The sequence below is a fragment of the Vanessa atalanta genome, chromosome 2 (genome assembly GCF_905147765.1).
Source record: "Vanessa atalanta chromosome 2, ilVanAtal1.2, whole genome shotgun sequence".
Classification (NCBI taxonomy): domain Eukaryota; kingdom Metazoa; phylum Arthropoda; class Insecta; order Lepidoptera; family Nymphalidae; genus Vanessa; species Vanessa atalanta.
In genome coordinates this window covers 8,766,964-8,788,176 of record NC_061872.1, presented here as the reverse complement: position 1 = coordinate 8,788,176, position 21,213 = coordinate 8,766,964, and the positions used below count along the sequence as shown (strand labels likewise).

The window sequence follows — 21,213 nt, the reverse complement described above, 5'->3', positions numbered from 1 at the left end:
GATATATCTTTCTATAATATTCAAAACAGATGCTGAGAGAAATTATATACCATTATCTAATGTATGTATGATGTATATGTTTTAGCCAAATTGTAAGCCAGTTTCCCCACCATGTTTTGGTTAATGAATAATTCTTGACTGATTATAATTGAGGTCACGTATGTTTGTATGTTTAAATAAAATATTATTATAAAAAAAAAAATAACAAAATAGTTTTGCTAATATTTTATTGAATAAAAATGTTTATCTTTACAGCACTTATTTCTAAAAAAAAGTTTAACTTTAATCAGATCAATTTTATTTTTCTTTATTGTTTGTTATGTTATGTATTGGAAATGCAAAATATTTTGCTTATGTTACTTTAAACCTCCTTTGTGCATAAATAAAAAATACTCAACAAATTGTCTCTGAGTTGAAAAGAACTAACTAAAAATTTAGCTACTATAACAAGCTTTGAAAGAAGGTTGCACATTTGTATTATTAGAAAAAAATAAAAAATATTTTCAGTAACTTTAATAATAATTGAAATAAAGCAAAATAACAGAATACAAATTGTTTAATTGCTTAAAATATGAATATGTGTATAACAATTACATCGCCCATTTAATTTCACATTCTCACATGGAACTTGCCAGCCTTCGTTACGTATTTAACACCCTTAAAAGGTTTATATTTAGCGCCGTACATGTCCAGCCGGCTCACTCTGAGCCCACTGACCGCCAGCTGAGGTATTGTGAAGTGAACATTAATGCTTGGATTGGCGCCGGAAGTATCCGCACCAGAAGCTACTGACACCTGTAATTATTATTATGTATTATATATTTAAGTATCTACAAATCTAAAAATTAATTCATTACTACTATAAGTATTTGAAACGAGATATTTACCATGTTTTTTGTAAATGTCGAAATAGCTCCACCAAATAAAAATAAAAAACATAGTAAATATATGGGATATTTTTTCAAATACTTATAGTAAGAAAAAAAACCACGCTAATTTAAAATTCATTACTAGTTAAAATTAAAATGGTCAGGTTAAGTATTGCTGTTTGGTCATATATATGATGAGTATATAACTCATAATATATGCATATCGCTTAATTATATGACTGTAACTGATTATTATATTTAAACTAGTTACGCATACATATATACAGATGTATGACCATGGTCATTTACATTGTCAAGACACCACCACACACAAAGACATAACAGGCAAAGCGAATTAAATATATTTTTATTGAAAGGCTAATACGCCTAAATATTATTTTTATAAAGATTGCATTCCAAATTAAATACATATAATCACTTCTCTACCAAAAGTTAGCCTTTAAAAGATACCTGACTAAGCAATAACCAACTCTCCTATTGCAACCGCTTTCCGACATTTCCATGTGAATATTTTATGTCAGTAATAGGATTGCAATAGATACTACTTACACTTCCTCGTATATTGGGCAGTTTAGGTAGCTCAATGCGTCCTATATCCCAGAGTAGAACTTTGCTGACAGGGTCGTAAGAGTATTTACCCTGGTTGGCCGTCAGAGAACAATTTAGAACACATTTTGGCATACAGATTTCTAATGCGACGTCTGAAACAGAAGTTAAATTAGAAAAATTATAAAATAGAAAAAAACGTTATGGCCCAATTATAGAAAGTAAAATTGTCTTTAAGGGACCATTCATTTATTACGTAAGACAATTTTCACTAGTTTTTCACCCCCTCCCCCCCTAATATAAGAAAAAATAAGAACTAGCCGACCTTCTCCCTCCTTGTTTAATATTTATTACGTAAGAATCTAAAGGAGAAAATAAATACACGTTTGATTTATTTTACTGTTTATTTTTCAAAGTAACAACTCCTTGAAATGTTTATTTGTAATTTCAAAGGTTCTAAAGGTACGCATCCGAACGAACCTCAGCAATCGTGCGGTTTCCGGCGTATTTTCAAATAATTTTAAGTTTTTTGATCTTATGTAAGAACTATCGAAACTCCTTCCCACCCCCTTGTAAGAAAACATAAGTCATGATCGACCCCCCTCCCCCCTAAATCGTCTTACGTAATAAATGAATGGCCCCTAAGGTAATTATAAGCTACCATTGGCTTGTTACTTAAGAATCAGAAATCTATGACTAATGGTGTAGTGATATGTACAATTAAGAAGGAGTGTTGAGCGAGTAAAAGTTTAAGAGAGAAAGAGTTTATAGATAGAAAAGACAGTTTATTGAAAGTCACAAGCACACACACACTAAAAGTCAGAAGAAGAAGAATAAGTTTAGAAGAGGCACAGAATTACACAGAGACAGTTACAAATTATAAATTATAAAAATAGGACGCGGCGGATACAATTTACTTAGAATTTCGAATTGAGTTAATAGCGTGTAAGCGTACAGCTGACTGCCCGATCGGCCGGTGCATCGTCCATAGGCGCGGCGCAAGCGCCGCCCCTTTGTGACGTACCGTTCGAGACAATGGGACCGGGCAGCGGCCGATCTATTTATTAACTACTAATAAATATGTTTGCGTGACCGCTTTACATACAAATAAATATGTGTATTATTTTACAATATATTTTTTTATATTTATTTATTTTTACAAATTATCTATTTTTTATAATAACATATTTTTTGTAATTTTTATATTTTTTTATTTTTTATATTTATGAAAATACATAATTATGCTACATCACCCCCCTTCAGAGACCGGGTTACGGGCGATAATAGTCGGGAAATTTTACAATGCGGCCCGAGTGTGTTTTCTTTATATTATCACCGGCAAAAGATAGCCTCTGATGTTTCTCTCGTGTGTTGTGATAATGAGTGTGAACGTTGGATGATGGTGTATTGTGATGGTGTGTGAGAGTGTAGGATGATAGTTTTTATATTATAGGTAAGCAGTTAGCAAATGAGCGATCTGCTGATATGTGGTCACCTTCGCCCAAAAAAATGGCGCTGAAAGAAATATTAACCATTCCTTACATGGCCAATGCACCACCAACCTTGGGAACTAAGATGTTATCTCCCTTGTACCTGTAATTACACTGGCTCACTCATCCTTCAAACCGGAACACAACAATACTGATTATTGTTGTTTGGCGGTAGAATATCAGATGAGTGGGTGGTGCCTACACAGACGAGCTTGCACAAAGCCCACCAAGTAAGTAAGTATTAAGATAAATGTATGATACTAGTGTTTCAACAACAAAGTTAAATATAAATTTACTTAATACGGCACACAAAACTCCTTATCCACTAGATAAATTGTAAGCTTATTGATACGATAGTTAAATTCAGACATACTTTCTAATGTTCTTCCCATGGTCTGTTTTGGTCCAACAGTCAGATCTAATCTTCCTTGATCACCATTATTCCTTAAAGTGAGGTTATGTCTAACATAAATAGGAATCGCAACAACGCTCTGGGATCCAATATGGTAAGACATGAGACGGAAATTACCATCAGGCGGTATAAAAGACAATATTCTTTCAGACTGAAATAAAAATGTTTTGTTTTGTCAACCTTACCAAAATATTTTCTCAATAAAGAATGAAAACCTGAAGAGAAATGTATATGTTACCGTAAGATTACAAACATCGTCAGATTACAATCTATCTCGTCAGATTGTAAACTGTCGAAATATTGTGAACCGTGAAATATGATAGCAATTTAACGCATTATTTTTCGCTATGTTTTAATCTTATACATAACATAGCGAAAGTAAAATGGAGCAGGCAAGCACTACTAAATTTTCATGTGCTTAATTTGTGTTTATAAACATCGTGAGGAAACCAGCATGTGCCTAATTTCTATGAAATTCTGCCACATGTGTATTCCAAAAACCCGCATCGGTGCAGCGTGGTGGAATATGCTCCAAACTTTCTCCTCAAAGAGAGAGGAGGCCTTAGCCTAGCAGTGGGAAATTTACAGGCTGTTAATGTAAAAAAAAAGAAAACCTTGTAAGGAAATCTGCGTGAGTCAATTGACATTCTGCCACAAGTTTATCATTTCGTTTACCAGCTAAGGTCTAAGTGGAGGAGCCAGATGGAATATGTTCCACAGTAACTCCTGTTACGGGGACTATTACAGAGCAAATCGTAAAATTAGTCTAGTTTAAACAACTTTTTATTAACTAAAAACATACCTCCCAACGCTTAAATCTAACACAAGGATGGAATGAAACGTCATCAAAGAGACGCGGGTTCACAAAAGTTAGTGTTAAATCTGGCATACCACTTAGCTTGATGCAGCAATCAATCTGAAAATATTTATTAAATAAATTAAATAGGAAATAAAATATATGTACATATACCATATTTAATTTTTTTTCCAATATGAAGTACCCACTGCCACCAAAAATATCAATTCACACAAGCACAAATTTACAGCTATCACCCCTAAAATACAATTAATATCTTTAAAAGAGATGACCTGAATCCTATGTGCCACATATGCTCTAACTGTTTAATTTAATTTATACTGTATTTTAAATAATATTTTAACAATTATCAATTAATTTAAGCAAAATTAAATATCTGCAATATCTTAATATAGAAATAAGTACCATACCCCATATAGTTGGGGCTTGGGTAAATGCATGATAAGCTCCATGACTGTGTTATAACTTACATAACCCTGTATTTCAGCTGAAACTGTTGCACCACTTTTGTCAATTATAGCATCAACTTCTTCAATGACATCAAAATAAGCTTCATTGTTAGCATACTTGACACCTGACCTTCTCCATGGAACATTTGAAAGCTGACCGGAAGGCAATATTGATGACACACTAAAAACACAAACAAATAGCAATGTACTGACCAACAACTACTTAAAACAAAAATTTTATTGATGAAATAAAGGCATATCTTCTATATATGAACAAAATACCTGAGATCTCTGAAACTATAGGTCTGGTTAAATTGATATCTAGTGTAGTGACTATGACGACAGTGACTAGATCACTAAGAAAGAAATGATGGAAATTTCAACATCGAGAGGAATTGGATAAGATAACTTCTTTTGTATTATATGTATGTAAGTATGCTTACATACATTGTACTAAACTTAGGCTTATTAATTCTAATTATTGCTACAAGCTTTCTCCACCAAACAACCTTAGACAGTGAAAATAAAAATTAAAGAAAACAAATCACAACAATAGAAAATGACATTTAATTTTAACTGGTGTGATAAACTTATATTGTATTGTATATATATTATACAATATTGTAATATAAAAAATATTATAGTATAGAAAACAAAGTTAATAAATGTATGCATACAAATATAATTCTCAAACTAACATTAACAAATAGCAGTTTATAAAATAAATATAATATATCCAAGTAAAAAAAATTATATATTACTTATTTTCATTTAATTTAGTATTAAAATAAGATCTCAAATATCAATGAATAAGTAATTATTTAGTACTTACTTCGATTTACCAGTAACAGTATTAGCAATTGTTCTCAAAATGTTAGGCGGCTTTATTAATTCCTTGAGAATATTACTCTCAGTGGCCAATGGAAAGCCATTGTCCAACATTTCATCTAGCAGCTAAAATAAAAAACAAAAACCATTTCATATTTTATCATAACAAATATAAAAATATGTATATAAAAAGTTAATTATTACCTCATACACAACAACATAATTTTCTTTTATAATAGTCTCTGTGCAATCAGAGAAATAATCCTGCAATAACAATTTTACATTTAAAAATTATAATTATTGTTTATATTATTGTTTCTATACTTTTTTAATTTTTAGAACATACCTGAAATGTATCTACAACTCTATGCAGAAACTCTATCACAAAAAGTGGAGCAACCTCTTGTTTACTGACTGCTACAAGAGCAACCCCCCCTCGCTGAATAGATATCAAGTAATGATGAGGAGCAGCAAGCACAGGAGGTACATCCTATATCCCAGACACATAAAAAAAGTATTATAACGAAAAAATTTATTGTAAACATTGGCTAAATATTTACTTCGCTGTATTGATTACTTTTCTTATTGTACCATTTCAGAAATTAATTAAACACAGCATTATAATAATATATGTTTTGCTTACGTTAGGTGAAGCTCTTTGAGCCTCTAAATAATAATCACATACTGATCGTGGAATGACGCTCCGCCAATGTTTTTCAAGAAACACATCACTGTAAAAAGTATTTTACATTGTAAAAAAATCAATAAAATCGCAGTAGACAAAACTTGACTTGTTCATTGCATACTTACCCAGATGGATTTATTATAAACAAACTGTGGATCATTTTCCCGTCTTTAATATGTTAATTTATTTCAATTTCACATTAAGCGTACAATGCTATTCTAACTACTAACTCATTTCATAAACAATATTTTTTTTATAATTTATATAAATAGTAAATAGGAAAAAGTTAGGTAATGTACATAAACTTTTTTTATATTATAAATTAAAAATTATAAATATAATTTTGTTATAGTATTAAAAAGTCACATCAGAACAGCACAAATTTGACAAGTTGATATTGTTGTATCTGACATTTTACGTTGACGTCCTCAACAATTAAACCCTTTCACCACATTCACAGATATGTAATTTTATAGATAAAAACTAGGTACTTTTGATACATTTCATTACATTTAAATTTATGGGACTAACTTTTACTATAACGTACAGTACGTTGTATGTACACGAACGTAATAATTATCATGTTATTCACTTATATAAAATACGAGTAACACCCAGCAGAATATCTATACAGTAATCTAGCAAGATGTGAGAAATGATGAATTTTTTTGATATAACGGGTTAATTCAATTAAAATTTAAGCAAACCATCCGAAAATTAGCGTACCTTAAAATCTTTCAATCTCAAAAAACATATTATAACATCTATTTTTATTAAAGATAAACCTATTATAAATTTGTATTAAAGTATTTCATTAAGTCGTCAATGGTAATACTTTGTTAGATACCTTAGTAAATAATCAATATATTTCTTGTCTTTTTTTAAGTTAACTATTTTATAAACTATAGTAACAATAATCGCTACTATGTTGTAAAGAAAAACAAATCATTTTTAACAAAAATTTTAGCTTACAATAGGTTAAATAATATTCAAGAATCGATAAAACAATTATATATAGCAAGCAAAAACAATTTTTGCTATTTATAAATGGATTTAAATGGCTTACAAAAAATATTTCGTAAGAACATAACATAAAGATAAGAGATATACCTACTTTTTAACCATCATTGTAATTTTAATTTATTAAAACTAAATGCATGTTAGTATAAACACAATGATAATTAGAATATTATTAGATATTTGTAAAAATGTATTAAGTTTTACAGATTCATAAATAATAATCATATCAATAAATGTTGAGCCACTGCTAGAGTCTTAGGCCTCCTAGCCTTAGAGAAAGCTTAGAGCTTATTCCACCATGCTGCTCCAATTATGTTGATGTTAATATAAGTGGCAGAATTTCATTTGACACAAACAGCTTCATTTCCTCACAATGTTTTTCTTTTGCCACTGAGCATAAAATAGTTTTAAGTTTCAATATGCTTTCTTTAGTTAAAATTCAAATGTTGAATGCACTTGATGTTATTTTTTTCTTTTAATAAATAAACTAGTTTTAACACAACTAAGTCTTAATGAATTATTGATTGCGTAAATATGTTTGTCAGTTTCCTTAATTTTACTAATATAAATCTAATAATGTATCTGAACAATTATCTAATTTGCATTGTATAAATGGATACTATTGATTAGTTTTAAGCAAATTAAGTTTTTTTTAAATATATAGAAAACATTTACAACAAAAATTTAAGAATAAGACTCAGATACATTTTTTATTTAATAAGACAGTAATAGACCTAAAGCAAAGCATTGATAATGTTTCAATAATGTGTTTCTAATAAAATTTTGCAATATCTTGAACAATCTTAATTTAAATCATCAAAGTTAATTATGTTATATTATTGAAAAATAATAACAGTGGATGTCTTTAACCAAATAAAACACCTACTTTTTTCATATTTTTTATTAAGTCCTCTTAAAACATACTTAACGGTTGGATTTAGCAACACGTTCCAACTCATCCTTTTTCTTAATAGCGTAAGAGTTTGATGAACCCTTAGCAGCGTTAATAAGTTCATCAGCAACACACTCCGCAATTGTCTTAATGTTTCTGAATGCTGCTTCACGTGCTCCTGTGCACAACAACCAGATAGCTTGGTTCACACGACGAAGTGGGGACACATCCACAGCTTGACGACGCACTGTACCAGCACGACCGATTCTAGTGGAATCTTCACGAGGACCAGAGTTGATAATAGCTGTCACAAGAACTTGAAGAGGATTTTCGCCAGTCAGAAGATGGATGATCTCAAAAGCGTGCTTAACAATACGCACGGCCATCAATTTCTTTCCGTTGTTGCGTCCATGCATCATCAAGGAATTTGTCAAACGTTCGACAATAGGGCACTGCGCTTTACGGAATCGCTTGTGAGCGTATCTACCAGCCGAGTGTGGCAAGTATTTAGCGTATTTCTCCTTGACTGAAATGTAATCCTGTAGCGACATATCTGAAACCTGGACATCGTAGCAACTCCATCTCCCGAACAGTTTAATTTCGGGAATGTCAGCCGGTTGTGGCAATGGCATGCTGTCGATGGCCATGCTGCCCGCCTCGGCACCATCATCGTTCCAGTTTTCCTCGGTCATTGTGAACAACTAAAATTAAATACACAACGTCACTAATGCACTATATAAGTCACTTTAATCGAAAAATATATACATTGAGGAGAAAAAATACATACCTTTTCACAAATTACAAGTTATAACCTCGTGTTGTCAAAAGAACACGAGCAAAAGGAAGTTAGCATTACGTAGATTTTCGGTGTTGGTATCATCAAAAACTTGCCATTAATAAAAATTACCTAAAAATAATTAAACAACGAAATATATGATTAAATAAATTAAAATACTTCAATGATTTGGATTTCCATGATGATATAATAATTTAAGTCAAATAAATATTACGAATAAAAGTGGTAATAAGTTTCAAAATGTTACTACCAACTTAATGTTACATATTTTCTAGCCAGGGCATTGTACATTAGACAAATAAATTTAAAAAATCATTCAGATCATTTGAATAAACCTTATTGATATTTGATTTTAAATACACCATAAAAAATATAATTTAAGCAATCTACAAACTTATAATTATTTACATAATGATCGGATACTCTTACTGAATGGTATTTTGATACTAATACAAAATATATGTCTTGTATACACTCGTCACTCTTAGCAGTTTGCATAAGACTATTATATTAACTGATTGACTAGAACTATTAACTAAACTTATTATCTATTATAGTTTAATAGATTATATTTCGTTTTATTGGAGATATATACATTTTTTTTTTATTTAAAACATTTTCAAACAATTTAATATACATATTATATTATTTACCCACACCCTTATTCATCAATAAATAAATTATTTGAAGATGGATAGTTGTAGTAGACGTGAACAACAGCTTGTGTAACTTTTATAAAAATTATAGATCATTGATTAATGTTTGCTTTAATATGCCTTAAATAGAGTCAATAGGCAATATTAACGGCAAAATCAAATTAAAAATCCTGTTGGAAAAGTTACACGCTATTCACCTTTTATGTATGATGTAAATAAAAAACCCGAAAAGTGCGAGTCGGAATCCAGCACACAGGGTTTCATACGATTAGACAAACAAACCAACACTGATGTAACAATAAATTTACGGTTTGTTGGTCACAAGATATTGCTTTTAAACAAATGATTCTAGGTTAGGAAGTACCTAATAGATTTTGATTTCATTTGCGAACGTATGGACATACGATATAAATGGCCATATCTTCTGATTGCGAGGATTTAGATGTTTATTTTTCATGGCTTTAATGGACCGCAGACCTAACATTTTTTATGTTAAAAAATGATTAGGGGTCTCCATTCCGTTTTTTTCCTAGGGACTCCAAGTCTTTAAATTCGCCCCTGAGGGTCGAACATACAAGACTGTCAGAGGCGCTCTACTATCCCAATCCTTTCATCTTATACAAAGCAATGAAGCTTGAATGAAACTTAAAATTCAGAAAATTGTATTAATTTTACACTTAAAAATGTATGATTCTAGTGAAACTTACTTGTTTCTCAAAAGAATATGTTTATGACGACAGTTTATAATTTCACTTCTCTAGACTGTCGCCATAAACAAAAAAACATACAGTTATTTAAAATAAAAATGTATATTAGAAAAATACCAGTTTGTATTATGTACATATATTTTTATGTTCACTTATGCTTAATTAACTTAGTCTTAAAATTTTTTATATTTCAATTTATCCAGAATTCATTACCAAGATAGTGCTCTTACATTGTTGCTATTTCAATCATTTTTTCAACGGATGTCAGTTTCTCGCGAGGTTTACCAAGTTTTTTACCTTCATCACACTCATATTTATCAATTTTTTCCCAACCACTCCAATCTATTACAGGAATATTCTTATTAATATCATTTTTAACTCCAGCAAATCCATCCTTATTGTAATTGTTATGTTTTTTTAAATCCTCACAGATTAATTTTGCAACTTGGAATGCATTACTCATTGTATGTAAAATAACTCCTACAGGTCCTGTACCTAGCCATCCAGCCACATAAAGCTTTGCTATTTCACTGTCTTCGTTGTTTGAAACTCGACCATTTTCATTTATTACAACACCATTAGCACTAAATGGTAAATCTTCAACAACTTTAATACTTTTATAACCAATGCTACGAAATGCAAGAGAACAATTTAAAATTTCTGTTTCATTTGTTGGAATACATTTTTGATCTTCTATTCTGTCACCTTTTAATTTGTTAACTATTAATTCTATACCACTTAAGTAATTTTCCGAATTGACCAAAAATTTTTTTGGGCTCCTAAAAAATATTGGTTTGAAAGACTTTTCATTTTCACCACTAATATCATCATTTTCATTAAGTGATTTAAGCATAAGCTCTATCAATCTCTTTTTAGGTCTCTGCAAATCTTTAACAGCTTCTGCAACACCTGCAAAATCATTTTCCCTCCAAACTGTTGCACAATTTTTAAGTTTAATTTGTTCACGGAGTTCTTTAATTGTAAATGCCACATTTAGTGGGCCTCTTCTTCCTACAAGATATAATTCTTTGATTTTTGATTCTGCTAATGATTGCAGTGCATACTCTGTAATGTCAGTTTTTTTCAAAGTATCTAATGGCGACAACAATATTCTAGCAACATCAAGTGCTACATTTCCTTGACCAAGAATAGCTGCTACAGGTCCAGATAAATCAACCTGAAATTTATTTACAATTTTTTTGTATAATATATTTCAATTATACATCTATATGAAAAACCTATATATTCTGGCATACCTTAAGATGTCTATCTCTAGGATGACCATTATACCATCCCACAAAATTTCTCGCAGCAATTATATTAGTAGCGTCTTCATTTTCAATACCTAAAGTCTTATCTTCCTCTGCTCCATAAGTCTAAAAATGTGTTTTCTATTACATAATTAGTATAAAAAAGACATAAAACTGAATAAATATTGAATTACCAACAAAACAGCATCATAATGTTGTCTCAATTGTAACAAATTGATATCCTCTCCTAAGGTTATATTACCATAAAAATTAACATTTGTTTGTTGAGCAAATTTGGTGAATTGATTTATAACATTCTTTACTTCTGGATGATCAGGGGCAACTCCATACCTAACAAAGAACATATAATCATGAACAGTGCGAGTGGCATTTATATAATAATTATTGCAAATTGCAGAACAGAGTAAATAAAAAGTAGGATGTTCAATTTCTAGTAATTCTCTATTTTATGTACTAATCACATAGTCAAATCTATGCATATATTTGAATACTTTTTACTACAATATGTTGTAAGATTACGATAAATTAAAATATAACTACAAACCTTACTAATCCGAATGGAACTGGCAGCTTTTCTATAATATCAATACATACATTCTCCAGTTTCTTAGTTAAATGCATTGCTGCATAAAAGCCAGCAGGTCCTGCGCCCACGACACACACCCGGGGTACCTTTTTATAAGATGAAAACAACCGAAAGGTTGATTTAAATGGCTTAAAATTCATTATTTCTTGTCAAACAGCTGACTTTAAACGTATAGAAGTTTTATACATAAATATAAAAAACAGTTATAGTGTCCCAATTTTATTATTTTATGTAACATGACAGCCTTTGATATTTTAGTTTTTACACACTCTTTATATTCAAAAAAGTTGATTTCAAATTCAAATTTCATGCATAATTCGAACAAGACCAACTGTATATATTTATATCAGATACATGTCAAAACTAAAAAGTTCAAAAGTCACAATAGATACTAGTGTTGTCTTTGGTGTTTGGACTTTATTTGGCATCATATCTGTGCCTAAAGCCTCCAGTACACGGTAGGCTGACATTTTTTGGAATCAGGTTAAGGTTGCGTGTTTCTATCATTGTGGATGTCCGTGCGCACTTCAATGGACCCTGGCGCGTAATCATTTCGTATTTCAGTATACGATAAATAGATGGAGTTACGATGGTTACATGGAATTAAAATTGAATTTAAAAAAAAATTATTTGAAAAGAATGAAGCCATTAAACACAGAATTCAGTGATTGTATGAAATTCACATACTAAGAAATTGCTATATTGACGGCAAGCTAGATAGTCAAAAACTGTAAAATATAATAAATTTCAGTTACTACTTATATTAACTCACATCATCCACAAGGCTGAGATATAAATGATGCATCGAACCATGTCCCAGCTTTATTTACCTAAATTAGTAAGCAATAGACTTATTCGTTGGGCCTTTTTAATCGGTGACTATAAATGTAACTTTTATTCACAGTACCAAATTCAGACTTAGAACCATCACTAACAGAAAACGGTGTATAAGAAATAACCTAGAAAATAGAAATCAGATATAGAAAATATATAATAGAAAGCTTCAATTAATAGAAAAGATATTGAGCCGAGAAACATTCAAAGACCTACTTTTGGCACACGGTTGCCAGTAACAAAGTGGAGAAACTTGGGCTATACGCATGATATAATACAACTAAATTCGGAGTGTGACAAAGAAGGAAGTATTCCAGAAGCACTTATAAAAAAAGTCCTAAATTATTATAATCCTAATCCTAAGAAGGCACTCAGTCTTATCTGCTATAAAAGCACTGTCATGTTTTATGTATGGTGGCCGTAAATTGATGAGGACATTGACATTTTTCCCAAAAAGAATGTCTTCCTGAAACCTAGAGCTGTCAGGAAATCAGGCCGAAAAATACAGATCTTCCAATTTTCACGTGGTATATACCTGAACAAGTATGGGATAATATGCACTCTATATTATAGACTTAGACCATTATATTATGTAGAATTATAATTTATAATATATTTATTTATTATATTATCTATTATAATTACATAGAATTGGACCATTTAAGATGACGTATTCGCTAAATTTGTGCGCCTTCGCAAAATGGTGTGAATTGAGATCAACGAAGAACGAAACTTCAAAAACTAATTTCACTTACTGAAATTGCATTCTCCACACACAACTACTGGTAAGTCCCCAGCACAGATAATATTTGAAAAGCAGTTGAACTGCGTATTATCATTATCATTACCATCACACACATCCACACACAGATACACTACCGTCCATATATTTACCATTAAAACATTTTGCATCAACACCATCAATGCCTCTTTTCTCTTCAATCTCACATATCCTATCAATAACAGTTTATTCGCATCCACAACACCAAGACCTAGATCGACCGTGACAACTTCAGTTTCAACATTCTTATCTCCGGCTTCTGTAACTCCAATAACACCACAGCCTGATCGAAGAGATTTAAATAGAACGAAATGATAAAACGCTATGAAAAAACGTGACATTTCTCACTACCGGGAATTTTTATTCGCTTCTGTTGCTCATTATAATGTTCCGCACGCTCCTTCTGTCGTATGACGACGATTTCTGTTGAAATAAAAGATTATTGAAGCACATATCGTATGTTGATGAACAATCGATTAGGAAAAAACAAATGCTAAAAGACTTTCCCCCGCCGAGAGCTATGGTTCTTCACTATAATATGTACTCTGTGGTTTTCGTTTCCCGTTTCTCATTTGACATGAGCACTCTGTCATTGTCATTAAAATATTAAAAAGTAAAAAATATTGCATTTAAAAGTTGGGCTATTTTATAAAATAAATAATAATTCTGAATAATACATTATACAGTTTACTAGTACAAATATTGTATCCAAAATATTTGTTGAATTTATATGTAATTATTAAATCTTTATAATGTCTCATGTAACTGACATGAAAATTCTATTTTCTAGGTTGTGTTCTATGAAAAATGGGTTAGTATGAAATAAATATTTTTTCCTATAATTATTAATATATTCGACGTTAGTTTATAAATACTTTTAAATGTTCATGCCAACTTGCTTTGATTTAGTTTTTAAATTAATTCTAAAATGTAAAAAAAAAAATTCATAGTTATAACATTTATTTAAACCTATTAAAATTGTTATTTTTTGTTTTTTGATGATTTAAACATAAAAATATATTAAAATTTAGAATACGAAATGATGCAATATTTAAATAACCTTTCATAATATTTGTGAAAAATGTTTGTAATATATTTTTATTTGTAGCTTACCATCCTTCAAATATGGAAATAGAGCATTCAGTCAAAATGTGGAGAAACCACCACAACCATTACCAAAAGGAAGTGTTAGTCCTTTGCCACCATTATCTGAGCCAATGCCAAATCTCCCCCCAGTGGTCTATGCTTCTTCAAAGTCTGAAAACTACTCTACAGAAGTGACTACATTAAGTAATGGGTTACGAGTTGCATCAGAAAAGAAGTTTGGTCAATTCTGCACAGCTGGTGGTAAGTTACTAGATCATGTTTACATAATATACATATCATTGCCCTTTCCATTTTTCAAAGAAAAAGCCAATGGCAGCATTAGAGATATATCCAACTAGTTAAACTTTGATTAGTATAAGTAATGGATTTGGACCATTACAGGAAAATGTGTAAAGTATGAAGAATTCAGTAATTATTACTGTTAAAAAAAATACTATAAAACAGATGTTGCTAATGTAACAAATATTTTGTTAGTGAAATTAGATAGATCACATCTTGACCAATTTTACTTCTTAATCTTAATTGAGATTTGCCAGCGAGTAAGAGATGTATAAATAGATCAATTTTTTGTAAAATGATTAAAATCTTCATTAGATTATACATCATTATTGCAATATTTAAATACATTATAAAAAAAACCAACTATGTATTGTAAGCATCTTAAATTATTAGTTAACTTAATCTTATATACTGAACACTCACTGCTTGTTTTTTATATAATCATCTGTCTTAGAAATAATTTTTATTTATATATTGATATAAATAAAAATTATTTCTACTAATTAATCTATCTATCTAAATATATTGATATTTAATGTGACTTTGATCAGAAACAGATAGTAGATGTTAGTGAGGCTTAACTGTCTGTTAAATACAAATTGACTTATTTTCAGTTGTTATTGATTCCGGACCAAGATATGAAGTTGCTTATCCTAATGGCATTTGTCACTTTCTTGAAAAACTGAGTTTTGGAGTAAGTATTCATTTATTGTAGTGATTAAGACATATTATTATAGTATATTTTGATAATATATCTTTATTTATATTAATGCAATATTCATTTGTTTTCAGGCAACTCACAAATTTTCAACCCGAGATGTTATGCTACGAGAATTAGAAAGACATGGTGGTATATGTGACTGCCAAGGGTCCCGTGATACCACAGTGTATGCTACCAGTGCCGATTCAAGAGGTCTTGAAGCCATTACGCAGGTAATTTTTATAAAATTAGTACATATTAGTATTTTAAAATGGCAAATTTTTCTTGTAATAATAATTTTTTTGTTAAATTTAGCTGTCTGTCCAGAGATCTATTTAGTTTTTCTGTGGTTATTGAAAATTATTTATTATGTATAGGTTATTCCAACCACAAGAGGAGTAAAGCAAAATAAACAACTAACATTTAATTGTCACAATATTATTGGTTGAGATCTAGAATAATCTATAATTTGCCTTATGAATTTGCTAAATTGTGGCATTTTTAATGTCGGCAAAGTTGTTTTTAGAGATTTAGATGAAAAAATGTGGATATAAGTAGTTAAGTGAAATAGTAGTAGGGTATGCCATTATGAAGCATCCATAACTAATAAAATTGTGATACAAAGAAAACCTTAGATCTATATGAGATTTCTTCTAGTGAACCTAGGATTAGTAATAGGGTATGTAATCATTAATATACTGATACGGGTACAAGGAAAATTATAATTTATTATATACAATATACCCTAGTAATCAGGGACAGATTAGTCAAAGTGGGGCAATGCACATCTCAGGCCCACTTTGCCCTTTCTAGCCCTAAAATTTTTAAAATATTATAATCTGCTACAATAAAATTTATGAACAAAATGATGATGGGTACTATTTGAGAACCATTTCATTTTATTCATTCAGATAAGAGTAATATTGGGGTTCAAGAATTTCATTACCAATGAATTTTTGAAAGCTTTATTTGGTTATACCCATTTCTGGTTAGCTTAGGTGCCCTAGTACGTTAGGGCGTGACGGTAGCATGCGAAAGCAATCCCGTGGCGCCTACCGAAGAGACAAAAGAGGGTACTGCTGGATTTTCAGTGGGTATTCCCACATACCCTCCCACTTCTACACAAGAACTTCTACAGCGAGATCAAAATTAAAAAAATAACTGTGCCCCTTAGTCTATGGGATACCTTAGGCAGTTGCATACTCTGCTTAATGTACAGTCCCGTCTTGCTAGTAACTATATGAAAATACATTGTTTATTTAATGTTTAATATCTTATGTATTTATGATATATAATTATAATATATGTTTATAGGTTCTAGCTGAAGTCACATTGCGACCACAGCTATCTAATGATGAAATAGAAGCTGCCAGACAAGCAGTTGCATTTGAACTGGAGACATTGCAAATGAGACCCGAACAGGAAACAATATTGATGGACATGATACACGCTGTATGTGTTTAATATGTACATAAATTATTATAATGAGTGATAAGTATTCTACATACTTGGAATGTTCTGCTTATATACTTAAGTAAAGTTATTTATGTGTATTATTTGTTGCTTCAAAGGTTTTAGCATTTGTTTAAGTAAAAGTACATTTTTATTAACCAGCTTTTGTTTGCATAGAATGAACTGCTTGCATAAAATAATCTTTATTATGGAGGCTAAAAATATAGCAATGATTTATTCTGATAGTTAACTAAAAATAAATTATGTAGTGATAAAAGTTTGTTTAATAATACTAATTAAATGCTGTCTTCCAGGCTGCGTACAAGGGCAACACACTCGGCCTACCGAAAATCTGCCCACAGGAAAATGTATTTAAAATAGACCGAGGTGTAATACTCAATTACTTGAAAAATCATTACACACCAGATAGAATGGTAGTCGCAGCTGTTGGGGTAAGTGTGACGAAATTGATCCCATATTTAAGTTACATTAATACAGAAAAAGGTACCACTTTTATACACCACACTATACACTAGTATAAATATATAAATAAAACAAGGAATTAATGGTTAATATGTGTATAATAATATGTTATTTTTGCAGGTTGATCACGGACCATTTGTTGAATATGTGCAAAAATATTTTGTAGACATGAAGCCGACATGGCACACTGAAGATAGTGATTCTTTCAAGCCTCAGATAGACAAATCAATTGCACAATACACAGGAGGATTGGAACAAGTAAATATGAACAATTTTAGATATATACATATTTACTACATATTGAATTTTCATACAAATTGGAAGTTTTATATGAGGATAATATAACTTTCATTTGATTTTGCCCATTTTATAAAATTTACCTTATAATTAAATATTGCTACAAGTTCCTTTAGTACCCATTGAAGACCTATATCCTAGAATGCCTTATTTGGATCAACAATAAGATTTTCTTTGTATAGTCTATTTTGTTGATAGTATTTGCTACTATGGTTGATAAAAAAATATAACTGTCATCTTTACTCATGAAACATATTTGATTTCAGGAAGAATGTGAAATACCACTCTACCCAGGATCCGATTTACCTGAATTGTCTCATGTCGTTATTGGATTAGAAAGTAAGTACAAATATCCAAGTTAAAAAAAAATTATAATACCATTAATAATTGTGATTGCAACATTTTACATGAATGGGATTCACCAATGATTTATAGAGTTAACACAACACTCAAAAAAAGATTGTGTAAAATTATGATTCCTTTATCTATACTTATATGGAAGAGTTTATTGAGACAGCCAGTAGATAAAACATAACATTACGCTGTAACCCACGCAGGTGGAGTAACATTTAACGTGGATGGAACCGCGGGGAATAGCTAGTTATTACAAAAATGATCTGCCCTATTAATAAACGATATAATGACAAAAATACTTTAATGAAATTTCAGGCTGCTCTCACGGTGACCCTGACTTTGTGGCCACGTGTGTGCTCAACATGATGATGGGCGGTGGCGGATCCTTCTCCGCCGGTGGGCCCGGGAAGGGCATGTACACCAGACTCTACACCAATGTGCTCAACAGGTTACACATTGTTATATTTTAATTAAATAAACTACTCGGTAGGTATTCTAAAGCCAAAAAGCTGTCTTGTTTTAGTTCGATGGTGGAGGGCAGTTTAAATCCACTATTTATATCATTATTACTACAACAATTATGGTATGGGATGGTGTCACAAGTTGAAAACTGTATTTTATTTATGACTATAATATTTACTGGTAAAGTCGCTCTATGTAAGTCCACTGAATGTTGTTACTGCCACACTTTGAGGCTTAAGGAGCGGTTTACCCTAGCCAGTGACAATGTATACGTCCTTCGAGTAATGGTGATTTACTGTCATATAGTATGTATGCTAATTTGCTGTATATGTACATAATATAAAGCAAGTGTTACCAATGCAGTTACTAAATGGTAAATAATGCTATTAAATGCTATAAAATAATCGTTTTGTGGCAGATACCACTGGATGTTCAACGCGACGGCGTACAACCACGCGTACGGCGACACGGGGCTGTTCTGCGTGCACGCCGCCGCGCCGCCCGCGCGCGCGCACGACACGGCGCTGCTCGTGGCGCGCGAGCTCGCCAACATGGCCGCCAGCGTCGCCGACGCCGAGCTCAGGGTACGCTGCCCAGTTCCGCTTGTTTCATGATATCTACTTTTTGACTTACACAAAAAACACAACATAGCCGTAGTTGTACTCCATCAATAGCTGTTGTTCGATTAAGTAGATGTCGACTCTTTTTATAACAAATAACAATGCTTTTATTTTTTTAACCCCTTTAAAATATAGAAATGTAATTTTGATTGCTTTGTGGAAAATTTATATTATAATATTGTAAAAATTCAAAATAATGATAACTCTTTACAGAGAGCGAAAACTCAGCTGCAATCCATGTTACTGATGAACCTCGAAGCGAGGCCGGTGGTCTTCGAAGATGTCGGTCGACAAGTTCTAGCGACTGGAAAAAGGAAGCCGCCATCTTTCTTCATCAACGAAATTGGTTAATTTAATATCTATAATTTATTTCAAGAATTTTTGAAAGCATTGTCTACCAGTCAACCTAATAAGAAATAAATTAAGGCTCTAAGACCTCTAAACATTAACATTCAAACAAAATTTAATTACATACATAAACATAATATAAATACTATAAGGAAATAAATATGGTAAAATAATATAATAATTATTAAAATTCCATATAAATTATCACTAAAACTATAATAAATAAATATATTTGTTTTACAGAAAAGATAACTGCTGATGACATTATCCGCGTAGCGCGCCGCATGCTCAGCAAGCGGCCGTGCGTGGCCGCCCGCGGGAAGCTCGTGCACTTGCCCAGTTTTGAAGATATCCAAGCCAATATGACTCTTAGTAAGAGCGAATCTTCGCCTCAAGGCAGGCGGCTAAACCTTTTCCGCGTTTAATAGTATATTTTAGCCTATGTTCTCGTATATTTTGGCGTTAAATAAATTTATTTTAGTTTTATTTTCAATTGTTTTTTTTTATATATCAAAATCTCTTTAAACGATTCTACATTTTAATGGTAATCGAAACATAATCTTATTTATAATTTTTTTTTTTTTTTTATATAATTTTATATTCAACTAAAAATCCAAGAATACAATACGATTTTAAGAGAATATGTTAGAAGTAACTAGGCACGAAGGCGCGCCTATTCAGCTATTATCCGCGTGCATTAATATGTGTAAGGGACACTATATAATGATTACAAGATTATTACTTTATTTGAATTGACTAAAGACAACAAAAAAAAACAAATGAGATTATATTTGTCTTGTTTATTTTATACTATTATTTAATACGTTTATAATTTGTCATGGTAATTTCTAATTGAGAAATACAAAAACTAATGGACCGATTTTGAAAAATCTTTATAGTGTATAAAGATTTTTCACACTGTTTACAACAATATTATATTTTTGTTCCTTTTAGTCCATTAAAACACGAGTACAATTGAAAATATTCTCTAATTTATTGTTATTCCTTATTCTGATTAACATGAGCATTTAATATAGATAAAAATGGCAAATCCAAATTAACACGACTCACAGCGCCCATTAAATGGATATCGCCCAAAAATGAGCGACCCGTACAATAATCGTATATAATCATCTCGGAAAATGTGTTCCTACCATCTGTATATAGCCATTCGTAACACTGAACCAACAATTACTAAAATGAATTTATAATTTAACTACTCTAATTAACAAATCTCTATTAATATTATAAATGCGAAAGTAATCTCTTCACACTTAAACCGCTGAACTGATTTGTATGAAATTTAGTAAGCAGATAGAGTATCAGGGAAGGACATCTTTTTATTCATTATACACATTCTTTAAGGTTGTGAAAAGGGAGGTGGAAGTTTTTATTGGGGATCAATAATTTTTTAAGTTAAGATATAAAACTTATTTTGATTTAACTTAATA

At 30.9% G+C, this 21,213-nt stretch overlaps 3 protein-coding genes across 4 annotated transcripts; 1 reads left to right on the top strand and 2 right to left on the bottom strand.

Annotated features, from left to right (window-relative positions):
• Positions 1–498: 498 nt before the first annotated feature.
• On the bottom strand, positions 499–6,379 carry LOC125075410 (AP-3 complex subunit mu-1). Its single transcript, XM_047687152.1, has 10 exons — positions 6,243–6,379; positions 6,076–6,163; positions 5,779–5,922; positions 5,637–5,696; positions 5,437–5,558; positions 4,626–4,785; positions 4,141–4,254; positions 3,300–3,489; positions 1,440–1,591; positions 499–795 (listed from the first exon to the last, which is right to left on the bottom strand). Exons 1-10 carry the CDS (start codon positions 6,275–6,277, stop codon positions 610–612), a joined length of 1,251 nt encoding a protein of 416 aa, XP_047543108.1. The 5' UTR covers positions 6,278–6,379; the 3' UTR covers positions 499–609.
• Positions 6,380–8,023: 1,644 nt separating this feature from the next.
• Positions 8,024–12,151, bottom strand: LOC125075430 (40S ribosomal protein S5). Of its 2 annotated transcripts, XM_047687176.1 has the most exons (6): positions 12,004–12,151; positions 11,633–11,789; positions 11,445–11,564; positions 10,448–11,365; positions 8,886–8,915; positions 8,024–8,730 (listed from the first exon to the last, which is right to left on the bottom strand). In XM_047687176.1, the coding sequence occupies exons 1-6, from the start codon at positions 12,078–12,080 to the stop codon at positions 8,062–8,064; spliced, it is 1,971 nt and encodes a 656-aa protein (XP_047543132.1). In that variant the 5' UTR covers positions 12,081–12,151; the 3' UTR covers positions 8,024–8,061. The 2 variants fall into 2 exon arrangements, with proteins under 2 accessions (XP_047543132.1, XP_047543130.1); XM_047687174.1 differs by lacking the exons at positions 10,448–11,365; positions 11,445–11,564; positions 11,633–11,789; positions 12,004–12,151 and having other exon boundaries at positions 8,817–8,919.
• Positions 12,152–14,252: 2,101 nt separating this feature from the next.
• LOC125075399 (mitochondrial-processing peptidase subunit alpha) lies at positions 14,253–20,255 on the top strand. The gene is made up of 12 exons (XM_047687143.1): positions 14,253–14,471; positions 14,769–15,007; positions 15,661–15,740; positions 15,839–15,979; positions 17,061–17,198; positions 17,513–17,650; positions 17,802–17,939; positions 18,245–18,317; positions 18,648–18,780; positions 19,213–19,378; positions 19,628–19,760; positions 20,006–20,255. Exons 1-12 carry the CDS (start codon positions 14,413–14,415, stop codon positions 20,185–20,187), a joined length of 1,620 nt encoding a protein of 539 aa, XP_047543099.1. The 5' UTR covers positions 14,253–14,412; the 3' UTR covers positions 20,188–20,255.
• Positions 20,256–21,213: the final 958 nt, after the last annotated feature.